This window comes from Neophocaena asiaeorientalis, unplaced genomic scaffold (assembly GCF_003031525.2).
Source record: "Neophocaena asiaeorientalis asiaeorientalis breed wild unplaced genomic scaffold, Neophocaena_asiaeorientalis_V1.1 scaffold223, whole genome shotgun sequence".
Lineage (NCBI taxonomy): Eukaryota > Metazoa > Chordata > Mammalia > Artiodactyla > Phocoenidae > Neophocaena > Neophocaena asiaeorientalis.
This window is the reverse complement of record NW_020175045.1, coordinates 1,012,475-1,037,022: the sequence shown is the minus strand read 5'-3', so window position 1 is coordinate 1,037,022 and position 24,548 is coordinate 1,012,475. Positions and strand designations below refer to the sequence as shown.

At 52.7% G+C, this 24,548-nt stretch overlaps 1 protein-coding gene across 1 annotated transcript in view; it reads left to right on the top strand.

Moving 5' to 3' along the window:
* The window catches only part of SDK1 (sidekick cell adhesion molecule 1), a 536,415-nt gene that overhangs the window by 398,400 nt on the left and 113,467 nt on the right, over positions 1-24,548 (top strand). The window contains exons 23-26 of the mRNA XM_024763505.1: positions 14,104-14,213; positions 15,875-16,025; positions 16,584-16,821; positions 23,192-23,309. Of these exons, the coding sequence (XP_024619273.1) occupies positions 14,104-14,213; positions 15,875-16,025; positions 16,584-16,821; positions 23,192-23,309 (617 nt within the window). The remainder of the gene's footprint in view (positions 1-14,103; positions 14,214-15,874; positions 16,026-16,583; positions 16,822-23,191; positions 23,310-24,548) is intronic.

Here is a 24,548-nt window from a genome sequence, read left to right as displayed (position 1 = left end):
AACGTGATATCGAAATGCCCCATCTCTGGTGGAGTTAATTTTGCTCACTCGATTAAAATGGAGTCCACCGGGTTTTGTCCGCTGTAAAGTTACTTTTCTCCCTTTCACGATGAATAAGTATTTTGTGGGGAGACACTTCAAGATTATGTGAAAATCTCATTCTCCTTCCCACTCACATCCCTAGTTTGTCGTTCAAATAGTACAATGTGGCATGCACTTGTGACCTTTCTAATTCAATCATTTCTTCTACACTTATTGATTGGACTTTTATCGTTAAAAAACCAAAGAGCTTTCTCTTCTCACTTATTTATTCATTTATTTGTTTATATCGGCGTGGACTCACGGATCCCTGTTTTATGTAACAGGCTGTAAGCTTTCTCTTCTCCCTTATTTATTCATTTATTTGTTTATGTCGGCGTGGACTCACGGATCCCTGTTTTATGTAACAGGCTGTAAGCTTTCTCTTCTCCCTTATTTATTCATTTATTTGTTTATGTCGGCGTGGACTCACGGATCCCTGTTTTATGTAACAGGCTGTAAGCTTTCTCTTCTCCCTTATTTATTCATTTATTTGTTTATGTCGGCGTGGACTCACGGATCCCTGTTTTATGTAACAGGCTGTAAGCTTTCTCTTCTCCCTTATTTATTCATTTATTTGTTTATGTCGGCGTGGACTCACGGATCCCTGTTTTATGTAACAGGCTGTAAGCTTTCTCTTCTCCCTTATTTATTCATTTATTTGTTTATGTCGGCGTGGACTCACGGATCCCTGTTTTATGTAACAGGCTGTAAGCTTTCTCTTCTCCCTTATTTATTCATTTATTTGTTTATGTCGGCGTGGACTCACGGATCCCTGTTTTATGTAACAGGCTGTAAGCTTTCTCTTCTCCCTTATTTATTCATTTATTTGTTTATGTCGGCGTGGACTCACGGATCCCTGTTTTATGTAACAGGCTGTAAGCTTTCTCTTCTCCCTTATTTATTCATTTATTTGTTTATGTCGGCGTGGACTCACGGATCCCTGTTTTATGTAACAGGCTGTAAGCTTTCTCTTCTCCCTTATTTATTCATTTATTTGTTTATGTCGGCGTGGACTCACGGATCCCTGTTTTATGTAACAGGCTGTAAGCTTTCTCTTCTCCCTTATTTATTCATTTATTTGTTTATGTCGGCGTGGACTCACGGATCCCTGTTTTATGTAACAGGCTGTAAGCTTTCTCTTCTCCCTTATTTATTCATTTATTTGTTTATGTCGGCGTGGACTCACGGATCCCTGTTTTATGTAACAGGCTGTAAGCTTTCTCTTCTCCCTTATTTATTCATTTATTTGTTTATGTCGGCGTGGACTCACGGATCCCTGTTTTATGTAACAGGCTGTAAGCTTTCTCTTCTCCCTTATTTATTCATTTATTTGTTTATGTCGGCGTGGACTCACGGATCCCTGTTTTATGTAACAGGCTGTAAGCTTTCTCTTCTCCCTTATTTATTCATTTATTTGTTTATGTCGGCGTGGACTCACGGATCCCTGTTTTATGTAACAGGCTGTAAGCTTTCTCTTCTCCCTTATTTATTCATTTATTTGTTTATGTCGGCGTGGACTCACGGATCCCTATTTTATGTAACAGGCTGTAAGCTTTCTCTTCTCACTTTTTTATTCATTTATTTGTTTATATCGGCGTGGACTCACGGATCCCTGTTTTATGTAACAGGCTGTAAGCTTTCTCTTCTCACTTTTTTATTCATTTATTTGTTTATATCGGCGTGGACTCACGGATCCCTATTTTATGTAACAGGCTGTAAGCTTTCTCTTCTCACTTATTTATTCATTTATTTGTTTATATCGGCGTGGACTCACGGATTCCTATTTTATGTAACAGGCTGTAAGCTTTCTCTTCTCACTTATTTATTCATTTATTTGTTTATATCGGCGTGGACTCACGGATCCCTATTTTATGTAACAGGCTGTAAGCTTTCTCTTCTCACTTATTTATTCATTTATTTGTTTATATCGGCGTGGACTCACGGATCCCTATTTTATGTAACAGGCTGTAAGCTTTCTCTTCTCACTTATTTATTCATTTATTTGTTTATATCGGCGTGGACTCACGGATCCCTATTTTATGTAACAGGCTGTAAGCTTTCTCTTCTCACTTATTTATTCATTTATTTGTTTATATCGGCGTGGACTCACGGATTCCTATTTTATGTAACAGGCTGTGATCCGTTGCTGTCATTATTTACAGTGATGCTCAGACTTTCCTACGTTTGACCCGTGGGGGGCCCTCCAGCCAGCATCTGTGTTCTTTTCACATGTTCCAGTTACAGGGATACCTCCTTACCTTCTGGCACAAGATGTTCCTGGATTATCTTATTCTTTCACCTTCCTTCCCAGCCATTCTCCAAGGAAACTTGGATCCTTTCAGTGGAGAGTGGTATTTAGAAAGCAAGATCTGGGCACTAGATGTGCTCCTTGCTCCTAGGGTGTCGTAGCTCCCGGGCCCTCTCAGCACACAGAGCTAGGAGACACACGCGCTCACCTGCATGCAGGTCTACATCCAGGTCTGTCTCTGTATCTGTCTGCACACACTGAGAAGCGGTCGCATCCATTTACTCAGGCTACCCCCCTTTCCACATTTATACTAGCCCTGCTTTGCTCCCAGTATCCTCATTCTGTTTACTTACTTGCCGGGTCCCCCATATGCGGCCAGTCCTTTGAGCCGGGTGGACACCTTCTCTGCACAGGTCCGGATAAGCTCCTTTGCCTTGACCTTCTGGAAGGAAGGATGAAGGCTGCCCTAAGACTTTTAACTTGCAAACTTAAGTTATCAAAAGCTGAAGTTAACCATTATCTCTATCTTCCTCCCAGTGGTACAGGATTCTAAAATTCCTTAATTCCAAGTCATACTCGTGGCTGTGTCCAGTGTTCACTTCTTCCTTGTTTCCTACATCCGCGAAGGCTCCGATGACAATTACCGTCTTCTCTCACAGTCAGTGCTTGCTTAGCTTTCACGGCGAGTTTAGCTGCAGCCTCACTTCCCACTCTTGGCCTCCAGGCACGGACCTTGCTTCCCCTCGCGCCCAGCCATGCATCTGTTCTGCGTCTGTTACACTCTGTCCAGCTCTGCTCTGGCTTTGGGGCCGGAGGCTTTTCGGGTTAGCTAGTCTGCCATATCTCCAGAACTGGAGGTCCCTTTGAAATAGTCTTTCTAAAATATTTTAACGTTAGCTCAGCAAGTCTAAAAATTCTCGTAGCGGTGCAGACGGTTGGAACTTCAAAACCGAAAAGGTGATTTTTTCTCCTGAAACTCGTTATCTGAACCATTTGTGTTTCAGTATTCCTAGAGAGTAAATGTTCATCTATAAAAAGCAGCTTAGTGCCAAACCCCAGGGGTGAGGGTTACAGACGTTTCCTGGCCAAGAGGAGACTAGAGGATGTGTCGAGCATGCCGTCACTCGGTGGGTAGGGGCCCGAGCCGATCCCGCCCCAGAGCTGACACGCACGCGGCCCCTGTAACGACTCCTCCTGCCACGTGGACGAGGTGCCCCTTTCCTCCATCCTCTGCCCTGACTCCACCAACAGAGTGCTACCTGGTTTATGTTGTACTAATCCATTCGCTCGGGCAAATTCGTTGGAACTGGTTTTCAATCATATGCTAAGTTATCCCAAGAAAATATCACAACGATGTGGCAAAGGTTAGCGTGAATATCCATTCTGGGGCAAACGAATCCTGCTTTTATCTGTGAACGGTTCCTACTAGCCTTGAAGGCATATTACAGCAGGGTGTCCATTCAAAAATCAATGAACGGGGGGCTTCCCTGGTGGCGCAGTGGTTGAGAGTCCGCCTGCCGATGCAGGGGACATGGGTTCGTGCACCGGTCCGGGAAGATCCCACATGCCGCGGAGCGGCTGGGCCCGTGAGCCATGGCCGCTGAGCCTGCACGTCCGGAGCCTGTGCTCCGCAACGGGAGAGGCCACAGCGGTGAGAGGCCCGCGTACCGCAAAAATAAATAAATAAATAGCAGCTTTTATGGGTATTTCTGGTTCCGTAATGCTTTGCTTAATTAGTAACCTTTGACTGTAGAGTGAGCAAAACATCTCCTCCCACGCTTTCATGGCGTGCGGTAAAAGGGGCGATTGCAAATGTGACGTCTTTTCCTTTGATCCTGCTTGCCGGCCCGGTGCGTCTGGGAGCCCCGCCGTTCACAGCTGTTGGCTGTGTCTCATAGCCAAGATAACACCCGGGCTTCCCCAAAGGCTGCTCTGAGCAAGGTTTTCTGTAATGAAGATGCTGGTGGTAGCACTTGGGTGCAGATAAAGCTGGTTCCATCCGAAAATGTAAAGAAAAAGCCCATTTAGTGCTTATTTGTGCATGATAGGAGCCATTTTCTTAACAGGCACTGTTTCAGGGAGTGTTACGGGCTCATAAAACGCAGCGTGGGCTGCTGAGTGCTGGTCTCTAGATAACTACAGAGCAGCGGAGGTGGCGGGCCAGTGCCCAGCAGCCACAGGCGAGGCGCTCACAGATGCCCGAGGTGGCCCAGCAGTGTCTGCGGCGGTGGCATTTGGAGACACACCTTCCGCAGAGAACTCGGGGTGCGGGGTGGAGTGACGCTCTGTCTCCCAAGTACACGTCCCCCCAAGGGACCGGATCAGGGGCTGAAGAGTGGAAGGCCAGGCTTTGTTTCCTTTTCCTTTTGCTGACGTGCTCCCCCAAGAGAAAGCTTTCGGGGTGTATGGGGCCCTGTGTTTCCCCGTCATACCTGGTCCAGGCCTCTCCCAGTAAATCTCTCCTGGCGTTGAGTTCTCGGGAAAAACACTTCGTTTTGTCACAGTTGAGGCCCAGGCTGCTGGGCTTGCAGCCAGCACGCTGCCTGGGAGTTCCAGGTTGGGAGCCTTCCTGCCCGTCCAAGTCCTCATCTGTCCCCTCCACGCCTGCACCCACTCCCCACGTGCTGAGGGCCGGTGGGTTCCAGTCCCGAGCTGACCTCTGGGTGCCCCCATCTCCAGCGCGGAGGGAAGAGGGACTCACGGAAGAAACAGGGCACCGGAACCTCACGGCAAGTGAGGGAGAAGCAGACAGCCGTGGGCCTCCGGGGAGGCTCCGTTCACGACCCTCCTTTAGAACGAGGACGGGGAGGTGTGCCCACGTCGGGGAAGCAGCTCTCTGAAATGTTGCTCTCAACGGTCTACTTTGCTGTGTATGCATTCCCAGTGATTTTTTTCTCTTTAACAGTCCATAAAAGTGTTAAATAGCAAGTTGGGAAACATCGAGGCTTAGGAAGATCGGAGGTTCCCTGGAACAAGATACTCAGATGCCCGGCTCTGCCCAGCAGCATCCAGTGTTCCATCCTCAGCTGGGCTCGGCTGTTCGCAGGATGGAACCAGCTGGGACCTGCCAGGAATTACGTGGCCCCAGGAAGGCCGGGGAGGGACAGGCTGACCAGCGAAGACGGTGCCAGAGCGGAAACCGGGCACATCAGAGAGGAGCCGTCCTCGGCACAAGGCTGCCGGGGGTGTAGGAGACCCGTCGCGCTGCCAAGGGCCACAGGGACGGGGACCTGGCACGCAGAACGAGTCCTGCGGTCTCTCCTGGCCTCGCTCCCTCTGGAAAACGTTGGGAGAGAACAATGCCTTGAGAGCCTCAGCGTCGGACTCACACTTATTAAGCACTTGATAAACACAGCACATAATAAAAATAGTAAAGCCAAGGCAAATGTTTGGACTCAAAGAGCTGCTTGAGTAGCTGTGGCTCCGAGGAAGGACTGTCCTTGCACTAGGAGTGTTCCTGGCACAGGCCCATGGAGACAACGCAGGGTCCAGCCCCGGGAGACACTGCAGAGTCAAGCCGACCGCCAGGCCAGCCCCAGGCTGGTGCTCAGGACAGGAGATGCTGGAGTTCCATGCGGGCCTCCGGTCAGAGGAGCAGGTGGGCCGCGTCCCTGGTGGGGGCAGTGTGGGTGCAGCTGGGAAGGAGCAGCTGGTGCAGCCAGAAGCCAGCTGGGCGTCCAGCTGCTGGGGGAAGAGCGTAGTCACAGGGAGCCTAAACCATCCCGCGTCCAGCCGTCCCTGGTCCCCTTTCCCAGTAGAGACCTTCCACCCTTTGTCTATGTGTCTTCTACCTCCAACGGTGTGCTCGGTCTCTGGCAGGGTCACAGGCCAGATGCTTTTTATCTCCTCACTTCGAGGTCTGGAGCTGGGGGTTTCTGATTGCTAATTCTCTCTCCTCTTTCCCTCCATGTGGGTGGGCATTAGGGCTGCTTGTGGCCCTTTTGCTAAGCATCTGTCACCATTTCAATTGTAATACGCCTTGACTGTGGCCGAATTTCTTTTTCATAATAGGAAGAAAAAGAGTGACATTTTTTCTGAACAGTCTGTCACAGATGCATGAGAGGGCTGTCACTCCTCTGATGGCTTCTTCAACAACGGCCCAGCCATCTGGGTAAATTTGCCGAGACGGGCTTCAGCTCTGTTCTGGTGTAATGTCTCTGCCTGAGCGCTTAGGTACCGAGGGGATAGGTGACGGTGAAATATACACTCGGATATTCCAAAATGCTTATTGTTGGCTTCATTGTCCATAATAACACCCTTACGATGACTCTTCTCTTTTATTTCTCAACTTGCGTAGGAAATCTGTACAAGACGAATGGTTGGAAGTGGCTTTTTTGTTCATTAGCCTGTCAGATCCTTTTAGGTCCTATTATGGGACTTTTAAAAATAAGACAGGAGAAGAAAATACTGCAGAGTAAGTGACAACTCAAGTACAACTGAGGGACGCGTTTTACTACAAACGTCATTTTCAAAAAATAGAGGTCAATGCACATATAAATCACAAATGTCAGACTAAATTAAATTTTACAAGAGTGATATTTTCCTGTTCTTTCTGAGGACCGCTCAAACTCTTCCATCCTAATTCTCTTGTTGGAATTTTAGATCTGCCTGTATGTTTCATTTTTCTGGTCATTAGGTTTTATACTTGTTTCATTTAGTCATACATTCATCCAGCAAACGTTTATTAAGCGTCTACTGTCATATAGGTTTCAGGATTCATGCTTCATACTAGATTACAAAGATGGAAAACTTTTAGTCCCCACCTCCAGAAACTCACAATCTGGGCGGAAATGTGGGAGGGATGATTGAGATGTAATATAATAGCCAATAGAAACGACGCTTGTGAGAATTGTTATAAAAAATGTTGCCAAGACAGTGGCAGAAAGAGAATGGGTAACAGAACAGGGTAATCAAGGAGGGCTCCATGTAGGAGGTGAACTCTAAGTTGGGCCTTGAAGGATGCACAGTATCTTGATGGGGAGCAGGGCATTCCAAACAGGGAGAATAGCGGAGTGAAAGGCATGGCACCCGCTGTTTTAAAATGTGAATTTCACTTCTATTCAGGTAGAGTGAGGCCAATGGATCAGGAGACAACTCCCTGAAAAGACCATTTGTTTCTCACAGATCCCAAGAGGAGGGAGCACGTGATGCCGGGCAGGGCCGCACAAGGAAGCACCAGGGTCTCCCAGGAGGCAGAGGGGGGCAGTGTGGACCAGAGACTTCACTGTGGTTTCCGTGGAAGGAGTGGACAAGGCAGGGTGGGCAGGCTGAGGACTGGCTAGTCTGGATCATTCCAGCAGGCGGTGGGGCACAGGGCCCGTCCCTGGTTGTCTGGTACCTGCCCTGGGTGACGAGGGCAGGGGGACAGTGGTCCAGAGTGTGGGAGCCCCGTGGAGGAGGGGGTGGGGTGAGGGCTCTGGGTTGGTTGGTTTGCATTGGAAAGGTGTGCTCACAGGTGAGTTGTTTGTTGTCTCTAGGACCCGGCTGCCCTGGGAGGGGCAGTCCCAGCTGGGTCAGCCAGGCCCCGGATGTCAGGGCATGAAATACAGAAACTAGAACTGTGGCTGATACACACGTGGTGAGGGCTGAGCAGCTGCATGGTCGGGCCCCGTGTGAGCTGGTGGTGATGGGAGGCGAGACCGGAGGGGAGGCAGGAGCCGGTGCGAGCAGCCTGCAGCATTTTACTAAGGGTGGAGATTGTCTGTGTCCGAAAATGTCGGCAAGAGCCTGCGTCTCCTGGTCTCTGAGCATGTACCAGGGTGTCTCGGCACTCCCCACGCTTCACCCCAGCAGAGTCTCCCGACGGACCTTCACTTCGGAGCCCAGGGCCGGGTCCCCGCATCACACGAGCATGTGTCGGGCCAGTTCCGGTGTCCCAGTCCCTTTCCCGACCCTCCACACGCACCCCGCTCCTCGCCAGCACTGCAGGATCTTAGAAAGTGGCACCAACTCCCGCCACGGGGCGCAGGATGGCGTGGGCAGTCCTGTTTGTCCTTGAGAGGCCTTGTGTCTCACGGGAGAGAAGGGACAGGCACAGATGCCGTCCCCCCACACTTGTGACAGACGTGGAGGACGCCAGCCTCGCTGTCGAGGCAGGGAGGAGAGGAGCCAGGGGTCCGGGGTCCCACGGCAGGACGGATGGAGACTGCAGCTGGAGGGCGGGCGGGGTGCCGAGACCGGTCCCGAGCCGCCAGGTGTCGTGGAGCCGCTCTTGTGTGTGGGGCTTGGGCCAGTCACAGGGGGCCCACAGACTCAAGGGAGGCAGGCCCCCAGGGGCCCCCAGTGCAGGGACAGTCGTGCGTGCACACGTGGCTTCCAGGAGAAGCCTTTTCTTGGGTAGGGGAGGACTTTATGGAAAAACTGGTTCCTGGACGGATATTTCAGAGGGGATGTGGGTAAGGTGGCAAAAACCCAGGCGCGCGTTGGGGGAGGCGAGACTGGGGGGTCGGCCTCGAGTCTGCAGACAGTGAAGGCCGTTCAGTGGAGCCTGGGCCGGCGGGTAAAGCCGTGTGCCGTCCGAACTGGATGACGACTCGGTCTCTCACTTTATGGCCGCAACAGGTGAGGCCCAGAAATTTCTGAGGCCTGAGTGCTGTGGGCATTGTAGGCTGGGCTGTGTAGGGTGACCGATGGGGAAGGGGGGCCTTCCTGAGATCAACAGCCGGGGGCTCCATCTGACCTGTGACTTTCTAGCTGCTCATCAGGGAAGCAGGCTCGCTAGGCCAGTGGCCATGACCAGACGCAAGGGCAGGCTAGCCGGCGGCCCTGAACTTTGGTCTGTTTTGAGGAAGAGAGGCTTTTCTAAGAGATGTCATTCTTTTCTTTTAAGTCACTGAGCTTGACTATCCAAATAGTTCAAGCGACCGGTCAGGAGCTTCTAAACTGGGGTCCTGTCAGTGAAATCAAGTGAAGGTAAGACAGGCCGAGGGGCCTCCCAGCATCGGGCAGATGGAGGGGGCTGGGCAGCAGGCCTTGGGGGTGAGGCCCTGGCTCAGAGGCTGGAAGCAGGAACGTCCTCCCGGCGGTCAAGAGGCACGAAGGCCGTGCCGGGGTCTGAGCCGTCCTCATGGAAGGACGCCAAATGCCAGGAGGAAGGAGGACACTGCTGAGGGGAGAAAGGAGGGGCCGGGACAGACCCGGGAAGATGTTGTTTCGGGGTCACTGCGGGCAAAGGAGGAAGCAGAGGAGAGGTGGCTGGGAAGCCAGACGGGGCCAGGAGTACCCAGGGTCACAGACCCAGGAGAGCAGCATTTGAGATCGAGGGACGTTTAAGGCAGAGGACCAAATGGTCATTTCACAGCCCTCCTGCTTCTGAACATAAGAAGAGTGGTAAAGGGCTTCCCTGGTGGTGCAGTGGTTGAGAGTCCGCCTGCCGATGCAGGGGACACGGGTTCGTGCCCTGGTCTGGGAAGATCCCACGTGCCGCGGAGCGACTGGGCCCGTGAGCCATGGCCACTGAGCCTGCGCGTCCGGAGCCTGTGCTCCGCAACGGGAGAGGCCACAGCAGTGAGAGGCCTGCGTACCGCAAAAAAAAAAAAAGAGTGTTAAATAGTTAAAAAGTAAATGAATAAGCAACTAGCAAGGTACTGGGGAGGAGCGGGGAGCGGGGAGGGCAGGGACCCTGCTTCTGGCTGTTTCGGAGCAGGAAAACTCAGTCAGTGCCAGAGGCACCCCGCCCCGCCCCCACCAGCTCACGAGGGTCGCAGGCTGTCCAGACTCTTCGGGAACTGGCCTCGAGCCCTGTCCACCCTGAGTCCCCTCCTGGCTGTGCCGCGATCTGCCAGCAGTGCCACGCGGAGGGGCCCCAGCTGTCTGGGGCTCCCTGGGAGGCTCCACTGGCTCAGGCATGGGGACACAGCTCAGAGCCCGAAGGGACTCGGGAGCTGTGCAGGTTGCTTGGCAGGCAGGTTTCCCTCCTGACACCAGCGTTTGGCAGGTTTCCATAGGGTGGATTCTTGGCGCATCTTTTCCCCTCTCCTTAGCTCTGGATGAAAGGAGAGCTGCTGCCTCCCACCCTCCCCGTCCGGCTCGTCGTCTCCCTGCACAGCTGCAGGTCCACGTGCTGCGTCGCCACGTGCAGTTACCTTGTGGGCCAGGTTAATGCCTGTCCTCCGAGTGGCCACTGATCCCTGGCCTCCGGCTGCTGAGCTCATCGTGGCAACGGCGGCCGTGGCAACTCGGGCTCTGATGGAAAAACCACCTGGCGAGGCTGGCGGGGTCTGGGACCCCAGGAACTAAAAGAGCAGGCGTGTCCGAAGGCGCCAAGTGCAGGCGGGCCGTGGGAGCAGCGGCCCAGAGCCCTCCCGTGGAGGTGGGCAGTGGGGCAGCCTCCCCGGGGGCTTTAGCAGAGGACAGCGGGCTCCCGGTGGGCCCTAATGGCCACCCCCGCTGAGTGGCATTTGAAACGCGTGGCACTTCTGCTCTTGTAATAAGTATTGTAAAGTGCTGTTTGTCAGCATTAAAAGAAAAAGAAGGAAGAAATTGTTAAAATCCCAGCCTCCCCACGGAGCTCGGGTCGGTTTTATCCTTAAAGAATCCGGCCACACTCTCTGCCTAGCGCATCGCAGGGAGCGGCCGCTTGCTTCTAGAAAGTCCGTCGTCGTGATGGTCTTGAAATCCAACCAGAGAGCCCAAGGAGCCCAGCAGGGATCAGAGGACTCCCCTTCCGCACTGAGAAGGCTCCTGTCTCTTTAGATCCAAATGTAACCCTTTTATTGTAGAAATTTAACCCCCGCCGCCGCCGAGGTCTAGAACTACAGTCATGTTTTCGGTAATAATTTGTTTCTGGAGCTCAGTGCCAGGCGGCCCGTTTTCAATACTGCCCTGGAAGTCACACACACGTTTGTCTGTGTATTCATTCGTGCGTTAAACCAACGGGTCGGGCCCCGAGTTTGGGCTGGACCCTGGGGGAGGTGCTGGGGCTGCGGTGGCGAGTCAGACCCTGGACCCACCTTGGGGGCTCGTGGGACAAGTGACAGCAAGCGTGGAAGACGCCTCGGGAGGAGGCGGAAGGCACACCGCGTGCCCTGTGGCGGGACGCAGGCAGGGTAGGTCGCGTGGTAAACACATAGGTTCGGGGGCCAGGGGGTCTCCACTGCAGCTTGGCGGCTCCACTGTGAGAGCATGAACGTGGGGCCGGCCATACACGAACCGGTGAGCGAGGCCGTGCGCCAGTGAAACTTTATTTACAAAGCAGGAGGTGGGCCGGGTTCGACCTGCGGGCCGCAGGTTGCAGGCGCCAGCCAGAACTAGAGCCTTGCTGAGTAGGTCTGCCTAAGGCTCCTTTGCCTTAAGGACTCTGACTGTGCTTGACTTCCTGTTTAGGATTTGGCCCAGACCCTGTGAAGTGAGCTGCAAACCTGTAGAAGCCGCACACCCAGAGGTGGCCGCTGTGCTGCTCTTCTAACCGGTTTCACGTCGCACGTTGCCGTCTCCTTGCAGCTTCCTTCCCCGCACTGACTCAGACTCCGCCTCGGGCGCTCTCCCCTGAGCCACCTTCGCACCTGCTGCTTCCCTCATCCGTGAGCAGCACGGATCTTCAACACGCGCTGTGTTTGAGCGAGAACTGGGTGTGATCAGCCCTGCCTGCGCTGGGGCACGTGGAAGGAGCCTTCTGGCGGCCTGTGGGGGGGGATAGTGGGGGGCGAGGGGGTCCCGTTCATGGGGGCTTCCCAAAGGCCTGGTGCTGCCCAGACCAGAAGGAGCTCGCCGGCCGCGTGAAGGAGCGGAGGGCTGGGTGCGTCTTGCAGACACGCGGGCGCTTGGGACTATATGGTGCCATTAGGTCGTGACGGCTGGGCCCACAGGTAGAGCGGCAGGCGGGGTCTGCGGAGACACGCGGCACCCACCTGAGCCCCCAGAATGCGGCCTCCATTCAAATCCAGGTCTTTTAAAAAGAAGCCAGAGCGCTGCTGGGGGCGGGGGACGGGGTGGTGACCTCGGGTGTCCCCACCCGACACTTGTAGGTTACACTCAGCAGAGGGAAAGCCCCACAGCCGACCCGCAGCCCCTTCTGTGGGGTCCCGCGCTGCAGACGCGGAGAGCTGGCCGCCTCGGTGCGGGGCCCCGGACTCCGGCCGCGTCCTCCCGATGTCCCTTGGGCGGCTCGCTGCTGCGCTGCTTCCCGGGCTCGTTACCCGCTCTGGCCTCCTGCCCTTTCCCCACCATGTGTTTGTGGCTGGTCATCCCATATTTTATTCTGATGCTTTCTAACCGAGGTGAAATCACGATAAACATAAAGCGAACCGTGTTAGCCTGTACGGTTCACGAGTGAGCGCCTCTGCGGCATCACCCACCGCCTCCGTCTGGTTCCGAAACCTTTGCCGGGCTCCACCCAGCCCCGCGTGCCCGTCAGGCTGCCACGCCCCTTCCCCTGTCCATGGGTTTACCTATTCTGCATATTTTATGAAATGAAATCATACGGTACGTGGCCTTTGGGGTCTGGCCTCTCTCTCAGCATCACGCTTTCGAGACCCGCCCACGCTGTAGCAGGTGTCGGGGCCCCTCCTCTCCTCGGCTGAGTGGTGCCCATCCTGTGTCTGCACCGCGGTTTGCTTCTCCATCATCCCTTGATGGACACTCGTGCTGCTTCTTCCCTTGGCTGCTGCGAGCCGAGCGGCCGTGAACGTGTGTGTACAAGGACTCGCGAGAGAACCAGTTTGCACTTCTGGGTCACCGCTGGGTCATGTGGTGGTTCTAGGTTTTTGAGGAGCTGCCAAGCCACTTCCACGTGTTTAGTCGAGGGTATTTGGAGTTTTGCGTTCAGTTTCTTGGGGACTCGTGCCGCCCGGCCCCGCGTTTGCTGTCCCCCTCTCATCCTCCGCGTCCGTTTCTCCAGTTTACCAAGGTCGTCTGAATTCTCGTGCCACCCTCCCATGACCACCTGCCAGCCTGCCTGGGACAGGGATGCAGGGACATGAAGAGAACTCAGAGGCTTCCCTGGCTCGTGGTGACTCGTGTCCCCCCGTTGTTCTCTCGCGGGGACAGGCCCTGGGGCTCTGCGAGGCGGCGCGACTGGGGCACAGAGACTGGGGCAGGCAGAATTCGAAGCTGCCTCAGAAGGTGGCGAGAACCACGAGATGTGTGGCTCGGGGGCAGGCTGGGTGGTCCTGGAAGGGTCAGAGCCACATGAAAATACCTTCAGGGCAGCCAACTGGACGGGAATTTCACAGACGGGGAATAAAGTCAGCAGGAGTGGGTCCCTGGGCAGGACCAGAGGGCGGGCAGGGCGCCCCACTTGGAAAGGGCCCAGCTGTGCCCCGAGGCGGGTCCTTACCACCTCAGCAGCGAGTCCCCTGCGGAAGGACCTCCGGTGTCCCGGCCAGCGGCGGTGTCTTTGGTGTGTGTTTGGGCAGAAGGGGTCAGGGTGGGAGCGGGAAAGGCTGAGGCCCCTGCTCGGCTGCAGTGGAAGTGGCTCTGAACCCTCCGTGAGGACACCCGGCCACCCAGGTCCCGTGGGGTCCTGGGAAGGTCTTCTCTGACGAGTTATCCCCTCAGCAGGAATGAAGGACCCGACGGCCAGGTCCTCTCCTGCACCCGCGGCCTCAGAGCGCTCGGGTACTTGTGCCCAGGTCCTGACTGTGAGCTGGTGACTGGAACCCCCCAGGCCCAGTGGCAGGGACAGAGGAGCCCACGTCTCAGAGGCACAAGTTGGGGGTGTGCACATGCAGGACTCAACTCGCCCCACTCGTGGGGGACACTGGGCGGCCGCACGTACATGAATGGCAGCCTCCGCCCTGTGTCGTCCAGCTGGTCCCAAGACCTCCCTTCCCCAGGTCGGAGCCGTCGGCGACGAGGAAGAGTGGGTTACCCTCTACGAGGAGGAGAATGAACCTGACGCCCAGACGCTGCAGATCCCGAACCTCACGCCCTACACTCATTACAGGTGAGAGCGGCGGGCCGTGAACCCCACACAAGGAAGGGGGTGCCCCCCACAGGTGGCCCCGTCTGCAGTAGTGAAACCTGGCCGCATGAGTGTAAGCGAGACACTTCCAGGTGGCCATAACAGTAAATTGAACCTTTCGGGGCACGAGACACGGTCGAGTGTTATTCCAGGGAGGTGGTACCCGATGCTAGGTCAGCCACGCCCCCTACTACCAACGCCGCTGACCAGGCAGCCAGCAGCATGGCTGGTACATTAGGCTCAGTAGCCAAGGCCCACGTGGTTGGAGATGTGGTGCTTTTCTTTACAAAACTCCACGACCTCTGGGGACTGTTACCGTGCTGTGTGTACACAAAGCAGGCGTCCTCAGAGTACCCTTCTGCTTCCCCCTCCCCACCCAGGACTAGCAGTAATCAAGCACTTAATGTGCCATTTAACCTTTGCTCCTTGATCCTGAAACCTATCCAGGCAGTACATCCTTGGCCTTAACGAAGGGTAGGGTGGTCATGGGCTGGTAGAGACATCGTGACTCCCCCATAAGGTCACTGAAGGAGGTGGAATTTCCAGTTATCACCAGATGCTGAGTTTGATAAAGTCGCTGTTCTGCCAGGATGGATACATTTCATAAGATCGGGGAACAAAAGACTAAGAGTCACTAATTCAGGGAGTAAAAGGTGAGATTTTCCATCTTTTTGCGAAGGACACTTTTTCAGTACAATATAGCAGGCTTAGGGTTTCTGGAAAAAACCTGATGAGGGATGCTGTTTAACTTACATTCATTTTACCATCCTTCCTAAGATTAGAGCAGATGAATCAAGATACACTTGTTTTTAGAGAAGAACATTCAGCGTAAAATGACCTGTTGGGATGCAAGACTTGCCGTGGGAAATTAGTATAAGCTATACAGTTATTTCAAAGATCAGAAAGTGTGATTAGAGATCAGTGAACCTGTCTTAAAATCACGTAAATTTAGGAAGCCCCTATAATTAATATGTATGTCTACTTAGGGTATTTGTCTGGTATATAAGTTCAATTCGAAGAGTTGTACATGTTAATAAAGAAGAGAGAAAAACTGAGAACATTAACATCGACCTTAAAGAACATCTAATTCCACCCTCGTTTTACAGACAAGGAAAAAGGCAAGTCAGCGATGGGGTGAGAGTCGCAGGGTGTGGAGTCTGGGGCCGTTGCTCGTCTCCTGAACCAACAGAGAGTGGGTTGCAGGGCACCCTTGGTCATTAAGAGACGCTGGAATTTCAAAGCTGTCATCGCGTAGCGACATTGTGACATTCCACTTCCGTTAAAGAGCTACTTGAGCTCTAGTCCCCTGGTCTCGCACTAAACTTGAACCATCCAAGGGCATCTGATGGCACAGATTGTGGCCACGTAACCCATCCAGTCACGCTTCCCTTGGAACGGGAAATTGCTGAGTTGCAGTGCGTTTACCATTCTGTGGAGGCTTTTAGGGAAAGAGGCCACATATGTAATTCACATTTTTAACGAAACCAGGTGGAAAGAGCGCGGCCTTGAGCGATGGCCTCTGTGATGCGGGCAGACACGTATCTGCCCCCGCCCACCTCATAGCCCGGAAGTTGTGGGCGGGTTTCCGTCCTCCCACATTACCTCTTGCGCAGAGTAACTCCGGTCGTCGGCTTTGCTTCCAGGTTCCGAATGAGGCAGGTGAATGTCGTCGGTGCCAGCCCCTTCAGTCAGTCCTCGCGGGTCATCCAGACCCTGCAGGCCCCCCCGGACGTGGCCCCCACCAGCATCACCGTCCGAACCGCAAGCGAGACCAGCCTGCGGCTCCGCTGGGTGGTGAGTTGGGAGGTGGGGGACCTGCGTGGGAGCCCAGAGCTTAGTCATTTCCTAGTCTTGCCTTGTCCCGGTCCAAACTAATCTCACCGTTAAACCAGGAAGTACTGCATTTTACAGTCGGTGTTGGACCCAGGCCAGCCCCAGCTGTCTTTAATTAGCAGCACGACTCACTGGCTTCTTGGAACCGAGGAATATTCTTTGGGGAGGAAAGCTGCTGGCCCTACAGGCTGAACCCCTTAAGTCCTTAAGCCAGGTTGACACGGAACCAATACTCAGTATTTGTAAGAGAGCCAGGTTGATATTGAATCAGAACATTTCCCCACAAAATTAAGCTGAAATGCATTAAAAGAAATTATGTCCAGCCAAAGTTACTGAAAGGACTTCATTTAATTAACAGAAGAAAAGTTCCAGGGGAAAGTAGAATAAAGGTCATAAGCATATTCACCCCAGAACATCTCTTCCGTGGACTTGGCCCCCTAAGACAGGCCCGTGCGTGGAGACCCTCACGGGGGGCGGCTCCAAGACCTTGGCTCACCGCGGGCTGTTGTCCACTTCCAGCCGCTGCCCGACTCACAGTACAATGGGAACCCCGAGTCCGTGGGCTACAGAGTTACGTGCTGGCGCCCCGACCTCCCGTCCACTGCGCTGGCCCAAGTCATCAGCGACCGGCTGGAGAGGGAGCTCACGGTCGAGGGGCTGGAGGAATGGACAGAGTATGAGCTGCAGATGCAGGCCTTCAACGCCATCGGGGCCGGGCCCTGGAGCGAGTCCGTGCGGGGCCGGACACGGGAGTCAGGTGAGACGAGGGCCGGCAGGGCCCTCCCCGTGTCTCCCTGGAGACCGAGCAGAGCATCCGCACTGTCACTGGCATCTCGCTGGCTCATCCCCCACTCCCCTGCCGTGTCTATGTTGACACTTTCCTGAGTAATTAGGTCCAACTGCATTAGAGCCCATGACGCTGCTTTGAAATTGATGATGAATTCTACCAGGGGCTAGACTCGCATTATTACCTTTTTAATTAGGGGTAATTCTCACCACCAATGATGAAAAGTAGGAGTGTACAGAGACTCTAAGGAGATCTTTATAACGCAAGGTGTTCGGGACCTCCTCCTGATAAAGTCATGCGTGTGATGTGTTGAGCCTCCCCTGTGCTAGAAAATAGACCCTCAAAAGTTCGATTGCTTTAGCACAACGGTAGTTTATTTCTCTCTCATTACCGCCTAAGATGGGTGTTCTTGTTGTTGGGTGGCTCTCGTCCATGAGGTGACTCAAGGACCCAGGCTCTGCTGTCCTGTAAATTAACCGCCATCTGCATGCAGCTGCCGGAGGGGAAGAATGAGCAAAGGGTGGGCGCACCTGTGTCTTAACACCTGCCCAGAAACGGCACACACCCCTCTGCTCACGTCCGCGGGGCTCGGGGCACCACTCACGGTCAGGAAGGAAAGGAAAACTTTCAGTGGTCTCTCTGGAGAATGCTCTTCTTCTAGGCTTTGTGGTCAACATGGTTTGCAGGACCCTTACTGGCCTGGTTCGAGTTTGTAGAAACAGAGGAAAGTGTTGCTGACACTTTAAGGACGCACAGGACAGCTCTTTCCACTAGTCTGAAATAGTGAGGTTTTCTCCTGAAAAGGAAGAACGTCTCTGCTCCTCTCACCATCCCCTTACCCATGATGCTCTCCCAGTGCTTGACGTATCCCGTGGGGGGCAGGGGCGGGGGGGGGGGGCTGTTCAATACCTTCCTGACCTCCGCCCAACGAGGGGTGAGAAGAAGGTAGAAAGTCTGAGACGGTGAGCTAGCTCCATTGTGACTTAGCTGTTTCCTCGGAGGCTTCCTGAGCCCAGGGTGTGTCCTGTCTTCTCAAGGCTCCACAGGTACAAAAGCAGAGAGGTCACCCTGGAAGCCCGTGTGGGACGCGAGGGCAGCCAGGGGAAGCCAGCACCTCCCAGCAGCTGTTTCCACGCTGGACACCTCAAACTGTAATAAGTACATTTAAATTAATAAAAGACTTTTAGTAGGAAGATGAGTAAGTTCTGAGTAACCTTATGTACAGCATAGTGATTATAGAAAGTTGTTAAGAACTGAATCACTGTGTTGTACAACTGGAAGCAGTATAATACTGTATGTCAGTTATAATTCAAAAAAAGAGAGAGAGAGAGTCACTAAGAGAATAGATCTTAAACATTGTCACCACAAAAAAGAAAAACAAAGAGTAATTACGTGACCTCGTGGAGGCGTTAGCAAATGCTGTGGTGGTAATCATCTTGCAGTGTATGAGATTAAAATGTGCGACATGTTGTATGTTGTACACCTCAATCTTACACAATGTTATATGCAAATCATATCTCAGTAAAACTGGAAATAAATATTAAAGTATTTAATTATTGAAGGAAAGCATGAAAACTTTAAGTAGAGATTAAAATATCATTTTAAACAGTTTTGTTTTTATTTTTAGGAAAAACACAGTCACTGAATAAACCACTCTGATTGAGGTAAAAAGTACGTTAGACACTGATAAAGAGGGAATTACCAAACTGGAAGCTGCAAATGAGTAAAAAAAAACCCTCAAAATACAGTGCTAAGACATCAAGATTGAAAGTATGATAGAGAGGTTAAGAGACATAAAGAACAGAATGAGAAGGTCCAACATACATTTAATGACACTCAGAAGAGAAAGGTGGGGGGGGATGAGAGGGAGGAAATACGTGGAGATTATGGCCGAGAAATTCCAGAACTGATATAAGACATTATGTATGTGACTGAAGACATGAATCCTGAACAGAATAAATAAAAATAAGTCTGCACCAAGGTGCACTGCAGCACACCTGCAATGCGGAAGCCAAAGAGCAGTCTTCAAGACATCTGGAGCAAAGGCCTCTTGCCTCCAAAGACCATTTGGAGCCAGCTTCTCAAGAACAAGAGAGGCCAGAAGACAATGGAATAATGGTCTTGAAGGAGCTCAAAGTAAATAACTGTCAACCTCAACTTGTACGCCTGGCTACACTTTCCAAGGATATTGTTCAGAAAACAACAAACTAAGTGTTACGTAAAGATGAAGAAAGTGTCATTCAAAACAGAAAATAATACTTTGGGGTAAGTTTTCAAAGAACAAAGTAAACCAGTGGCAAAACTGCTGCACTGAGACTCTATTTTTGTAAAAATCCTTCCAGCTGCCGCGCGGCCATCTTTCCGGCGGTCAGAGGCCATCGCTCTATGTGTGAACTCACTCCAGTGTTTTCTTCTACCTCTGCTCTCCTCAGACAATCTTGGATCGTCTCTTACGTGGACTCTGAAAAGACTTTGCCGAACAGTGTCGTTGTCTGAGGTATAGATTTTGTATCCAGAAAAGCACTGTGGGCTCGCTTTTGTCTCGGTTGACAGATGTGTGTACGTGTGGCCAGAAGAGGACCACGTGCAGGCCAGCGGGGCTGACTGTGGCCAGACTCATAGTTCGCTTGCTGAGAAAGCTTCTGATCTCGAGGGAGAATTGTTCCTACAGCTTACCCTTTGCTTTGCCAGCTATCCCGTTCTTTCTTCTTTTGAGGGTTATGGCTTACAGAAAATTATCTTTCGTTTTTAACTGAATGTTTGTTCAGTGAGACGTTTTGGTCCAACACATATCTCTTGGAGAAGAGAACGGTTTTGGTTCAGCAGGTGTTTCCATTACAACTTGATAATAGGGTTATTGATTGCCATGGCTCACGGGCCCAGCCGCTCCGTGGCATGTGGGCTCCTCCCGGACTGGGGCATGAACCCGTGTCCCCTGCATCGGCAGGCGGACTCGCAACCACTGCACCACCAGGGAAGCCCTCAGATATTTTTAATACCAGAAGAGTGGGCTCCTTGGGACCCATTATAGGCTGTTCTCTCCTCTAGGGAAACTGGTGCTGTCATGTTGGCCCCTCCATCTGGGGCTGGTCCTGGAGGGGTTCAGTACCCCCACCTCCAAATGGAGCTTCCAGAACCTTCTGCCACAGGAAGCTTCTCACCTCTGACCCACAAGCCCCTCCCAGCTGTGGCAGCTCTGATATCTTGCCTTCCCTGGTGCTGCCGAGGTTGGGCAGGTAGCCTCCCCAGCAGAGAATTCAGCCCCTTCGGATGACTTGTCCTGCCAATCACTGCTCAGCATTGGACAAAGAGGGTGAAGGGGCTACACGGGCCCACTGGCGGAGTGCTACCACCATCACTGATGAGGACGGAGAGGGGTTGGAGAGAACTGGTGGGGAGAGGAGAGCTGCACTCCCACCTCTGGAACCCAGCGTCACCTCCGTGAAGATAGCCGTCCATCAGTGCTTAGAAACAGCACGGTGTGCAGACGCTGAAAGCCAGCGATGGAGGCACCGAGCAGAACGTCTTGAACCACATTTAAATGAGGTTTCCAGTTTTGAAGTGCAGTCAAGCTGGTTTCATGACACCTTATGATATATTATAATGTATTATAAGGGTAAATGAGGCCCTAAAAATCAAAGAGACTACATGAGGAGTAGCTGTGAGCTGAGGGGTGAGAAACCCTGTAGAGAAGAGAGAACAACTGAAGGAAAAACGCATTTTAAGTGGTATTGTTTTTAATGAAAGGGGAGATTCTGGGATGGTCTCAAAACTCAAGATATCAGGCTGGGAAAGTTGAATCTCCTTCAAGTTAGGTAATGAGTAAGATTTTTTTTTTCAAATCTTAAAAACATAAATACTTTGTAATTAGATGGCAGAGTTTATCCTGGTGGGACTCGAATCAGCTGAAATGTTCATCCTCAACACTGCGATTTTCTCCGCCTGTCTTCTCATTAGGAAACCAGCTGTGTTCTAGGCGCCGGGGCTGAGTTGCTGGGATCACAGGGTTGCCCTCATTCTCTGGAGATGTGGATGGCCTGCCAGTAAATGGATGCACATGTCACTGAATCTTAGAAAATCAGCTATTCTTTGTAGATCTACAGTGAGAATTGGGCATTTATGGTTTCAAAGATTAACCCGAAGGAAGCAGTTAAGGATTGAGAGGTTGACCGTTGGTGTTGCTATGACAATGGCTTCTCTCTTCACAGACAGGGATGGGAGTTTAGAACATAGCACTAGTGTCTTGGGCATAGAGTATATTTTCTGCTCTCACCTGATTCTAAATAAAGTCAGAAAACGAAGTTAGATAAATGGGAGGCTTACCTTCTCTTTGAACGATAATGACTCCTTTAATTCACAGTTGATTCCAGGTGCCAGCTTATCCCTCGGTTTTTTGTAAAATAAGCATGGGTGTAAACAGTGTCCTGGTAACTGCCTCGGAAGTTACGACACCCGGTGGGGGCACAGAGAGCACAGGTGACGCCATGGGAGCCACCGCCAGAGGCAGGGGGCACAGGGTGGCATGTGTGGCAAGCGTGCTCCCCTTCAGGGGGCTGAGTTAACCGGAAACCATGAAGATTCTTTTCCTGCGACACGTATCTGCTCAAATAAATTAATATTCTTTTGTTGAATGACTGAATGACGGAATGAATGACTCTCAACTGACATATTTGGGAAGAAAAAACTTTTATTGGCCCAGTGGGCTGACTTGCATCTTCTCTCTCCAGAAATGCCAGGAGGGCCCCTGTGCTTGGGACTAACAGGCACCAACAGTGGCATCTCTGTCTTGTGGGCACTGGCAGCCGGTCTGGTGCCTGAGTTCTGAGGACAGTCAGTGTAGCAAGTGGACAAAGGGGAGGGGGGCCACTGCCTCCTGGGCATCGAGCCAGGGAAGTCGCCCTTTCCGGGGGCTTGCAGCCCTCCCAGGACAGAGGTGGCTGAGCCCAGGTTCAGTGTCCCCCCAGAAGCTCGCCCTGTGAGGTGGCAGCCTGTTGCTGGGCCTCCTCTTCTCTCCATCTCAGACCTGCCAGTTGTGGGAACGACCAGGTCAAGCTTGCGACAACGGAGCAGCGCCTCTTCCAGGCCCAGCGTGAATCCTGGCAGGTTTTTCTTAAAGCCTGTATTCATTTCCTGGGGCTGCAGTAACAAAGGACCCAAACTGGTGGCTTCGAACAACAGATACATATTCTCTCGTAGTTCTGGAGGCCAGAAGATGGAGACCGAGGTGTCAGCAGATCCTTACCCCCCCTCTAGAGGGGCCGGGAGGGTCTGTCACAGCCAGCCCCCAGCTTCCAGAAGCTCCTGGGCTGTGACAGCACAAGCCTAGTCCTGCCAGGGGGTTCTCCCCACGTGCACATCTGTTTCTTCTCATACGGACACCAGTCCTATTGGATTAGGACCTACACTACCCCTGTGTGACCTCATGTTATTAATTACATCTGTAACAACCCTGTTTCCAAATAAGGTCACATTCTGGGTAGTGGGGTCAGGACTCCAGCATTCGAGCTTGAGGGGACACAATTCAACCCACAACAAAGACCAAATCATTTCAGGGTAGGAGCTCTAGGAATCACAGGTTGGGAGCCCTGTCGTCGTGCAAACACACGTTACTTTCCGGATTCAGACTAACTGACTAACAGAGTCACCTTCAGAGTGGCTGTGCCATGAGGAGGAAGTACTTACGCGTGAGTGAGCGAATGGATGGATGGGCGAATGGATGGGTGAGCGAATGGATGGATAAGTGAGCGAATGGATGGATAAGTGAGCGAATGGATGGGTGAGCGAATGGATGAAAGAGTGAACCAGCCCACAGGGCAGTCCTGGGGGGTGACTGAGAAGATGCCACAGCCCCATCACGTGTTATGTACCCATGAGATTCGTGAACTTGACGTGTTCTCCTTTTTGACCGTGGAGGCTCTGGGGGTGCTGAGAGCTGCCCTTTTCTTGGGGCCTGTTACTCCCACACAGGGATGTGCACTTGGTAAACCTCCCCTCCCCTCCCCTCTCCACCCACCTACCCCCCACAAAGTGCCCCGTTTGGAGATGTCAGTAAACGGGTGTGTGACAGTGAGGATTTCCATCTAGGATGAAAGTCACAGTTCTCAGAAGTTAATATAAGACTCAGACGAAGCTTATTTTCTTGCTGGGTGGACTCAGGTAAAATTGAGCTCCTAAATACCCAGGATCTATGGAATTTGTTGCTAATATTAGAGAGATTTACATTTCTGTGCAGGTTTAATCTGAGGACTGCAAAAGTTCAGAACACACTGCTGTTTCAAGACCTTGATTAGCAGAAGCCTTTAGACTTTGGGTGCCAATCTATTTAACTCATCCTCTGCAGTTCCTTCAGCTGCCCCTGAAAATGTGTCAGCCGAGGCCGTCAGCTCCACCCAGATTTTACTGACGTGGGCTTCGGTGCCCGAGCAGGACCAGAACGGGCTCATACTGGGCTACAAGGTATGTGCTCAGGTGACCTTCCTCCGCCCACGCTGTGAAGGTGCTGTCACCTGTCTCCCCAAACCCGTGAGCCCATGCTTTCCTGCCGATCTGCAGCTCTGGCCTGTCTCCTGATCCCACGTCCCTTGTCTCATCTACCTTCATCACAGACTGGAGACGAGGCATCGGTGTTCCCTCTTCCTGTGGGCCGAGACAAGGCACTAAAAGCTCTGAGCCTGTTTCCTCACTTGTAAAGTGGGAGGAGTGATGGTAGCTCCCTCCCAGGGTTGGTGTGGGAAGTGGCTTTTTCTGTAAAACGCTAAGGACGTATCACTAGATCCCTGAGCATGTGTCTGCACGTGTGTCATCGGAGGTGAGGGTTGGACACCTTCCAGCTTCTCTGGAAGGCGTTTCTGGGTTTAGTCTCGTGTGTGTTTACCCAGACCCTTAAAAACCTACTCTGTTTTTGTTCCGTCCCCTCCCCCAAGAAGCAGGACAGATCTTCCTGGATTTGGCCACAAGGCCACGCTTGCCTCATGCCCTGCCGCCTTCTCCTCCCCGCTCTCCATCATTTAGATCCTATTCTCTGTTTCCCCCACCTGTTCTCATGCCCTCCCCCCACCCCGGCACTCTGATGGCTCCCTTCTGGCCCCTTTAGACATGGCGATCCCTGTGGGTTCAGTGACCAGCACTCCACGCCCCCCACCCGGACCCTGGAGAAAAGCGCTCGCCAAGCCCTTTTCAGAGTCCCCCCGATGACCCCCTCTTTTACGGTCCTCTGGTCACTGATCTGAGGGACCAGTTCTGACAGGGTGAGCTTAGGGAATGAGGGGGAGCAGGCGGGCTGTGGAGGGGGCATCTCAGCGTGCTGTGTCTGCAGCGTGGGCAGTAAATAGCCCAGGGGCGGGGCCTCGGGTTCAGGGGGAGAGCACAGGTCTCCTGAGGCAGGAGCTTAATGTCCCAATAAGCCGGGCAAACGAGTGGCTGCTGGCCCCTTGCACAGGAAGCAGAACGTCTCTGTGTTCCTAGCGAGCCCTGGTTTCAGTGGCTGCCGCTGGGCACCTGAAACCCTGTGAATTACAGCGGGGCGTCTGGCTCTCCCAGTCTGGCCATGGCTGGGGCACATCTCCAGCTGCCTTCCAGTCTGGAGTCCAGCTGCTTCATCTCCATCTTTCCCGCAAAATGCCAGTGGATAGGAATTAGATCCCTAAGCCCTCAACACAGCTGCCCAGGGGGAGGACCCTCAGTTGCCTGGTCCTTGC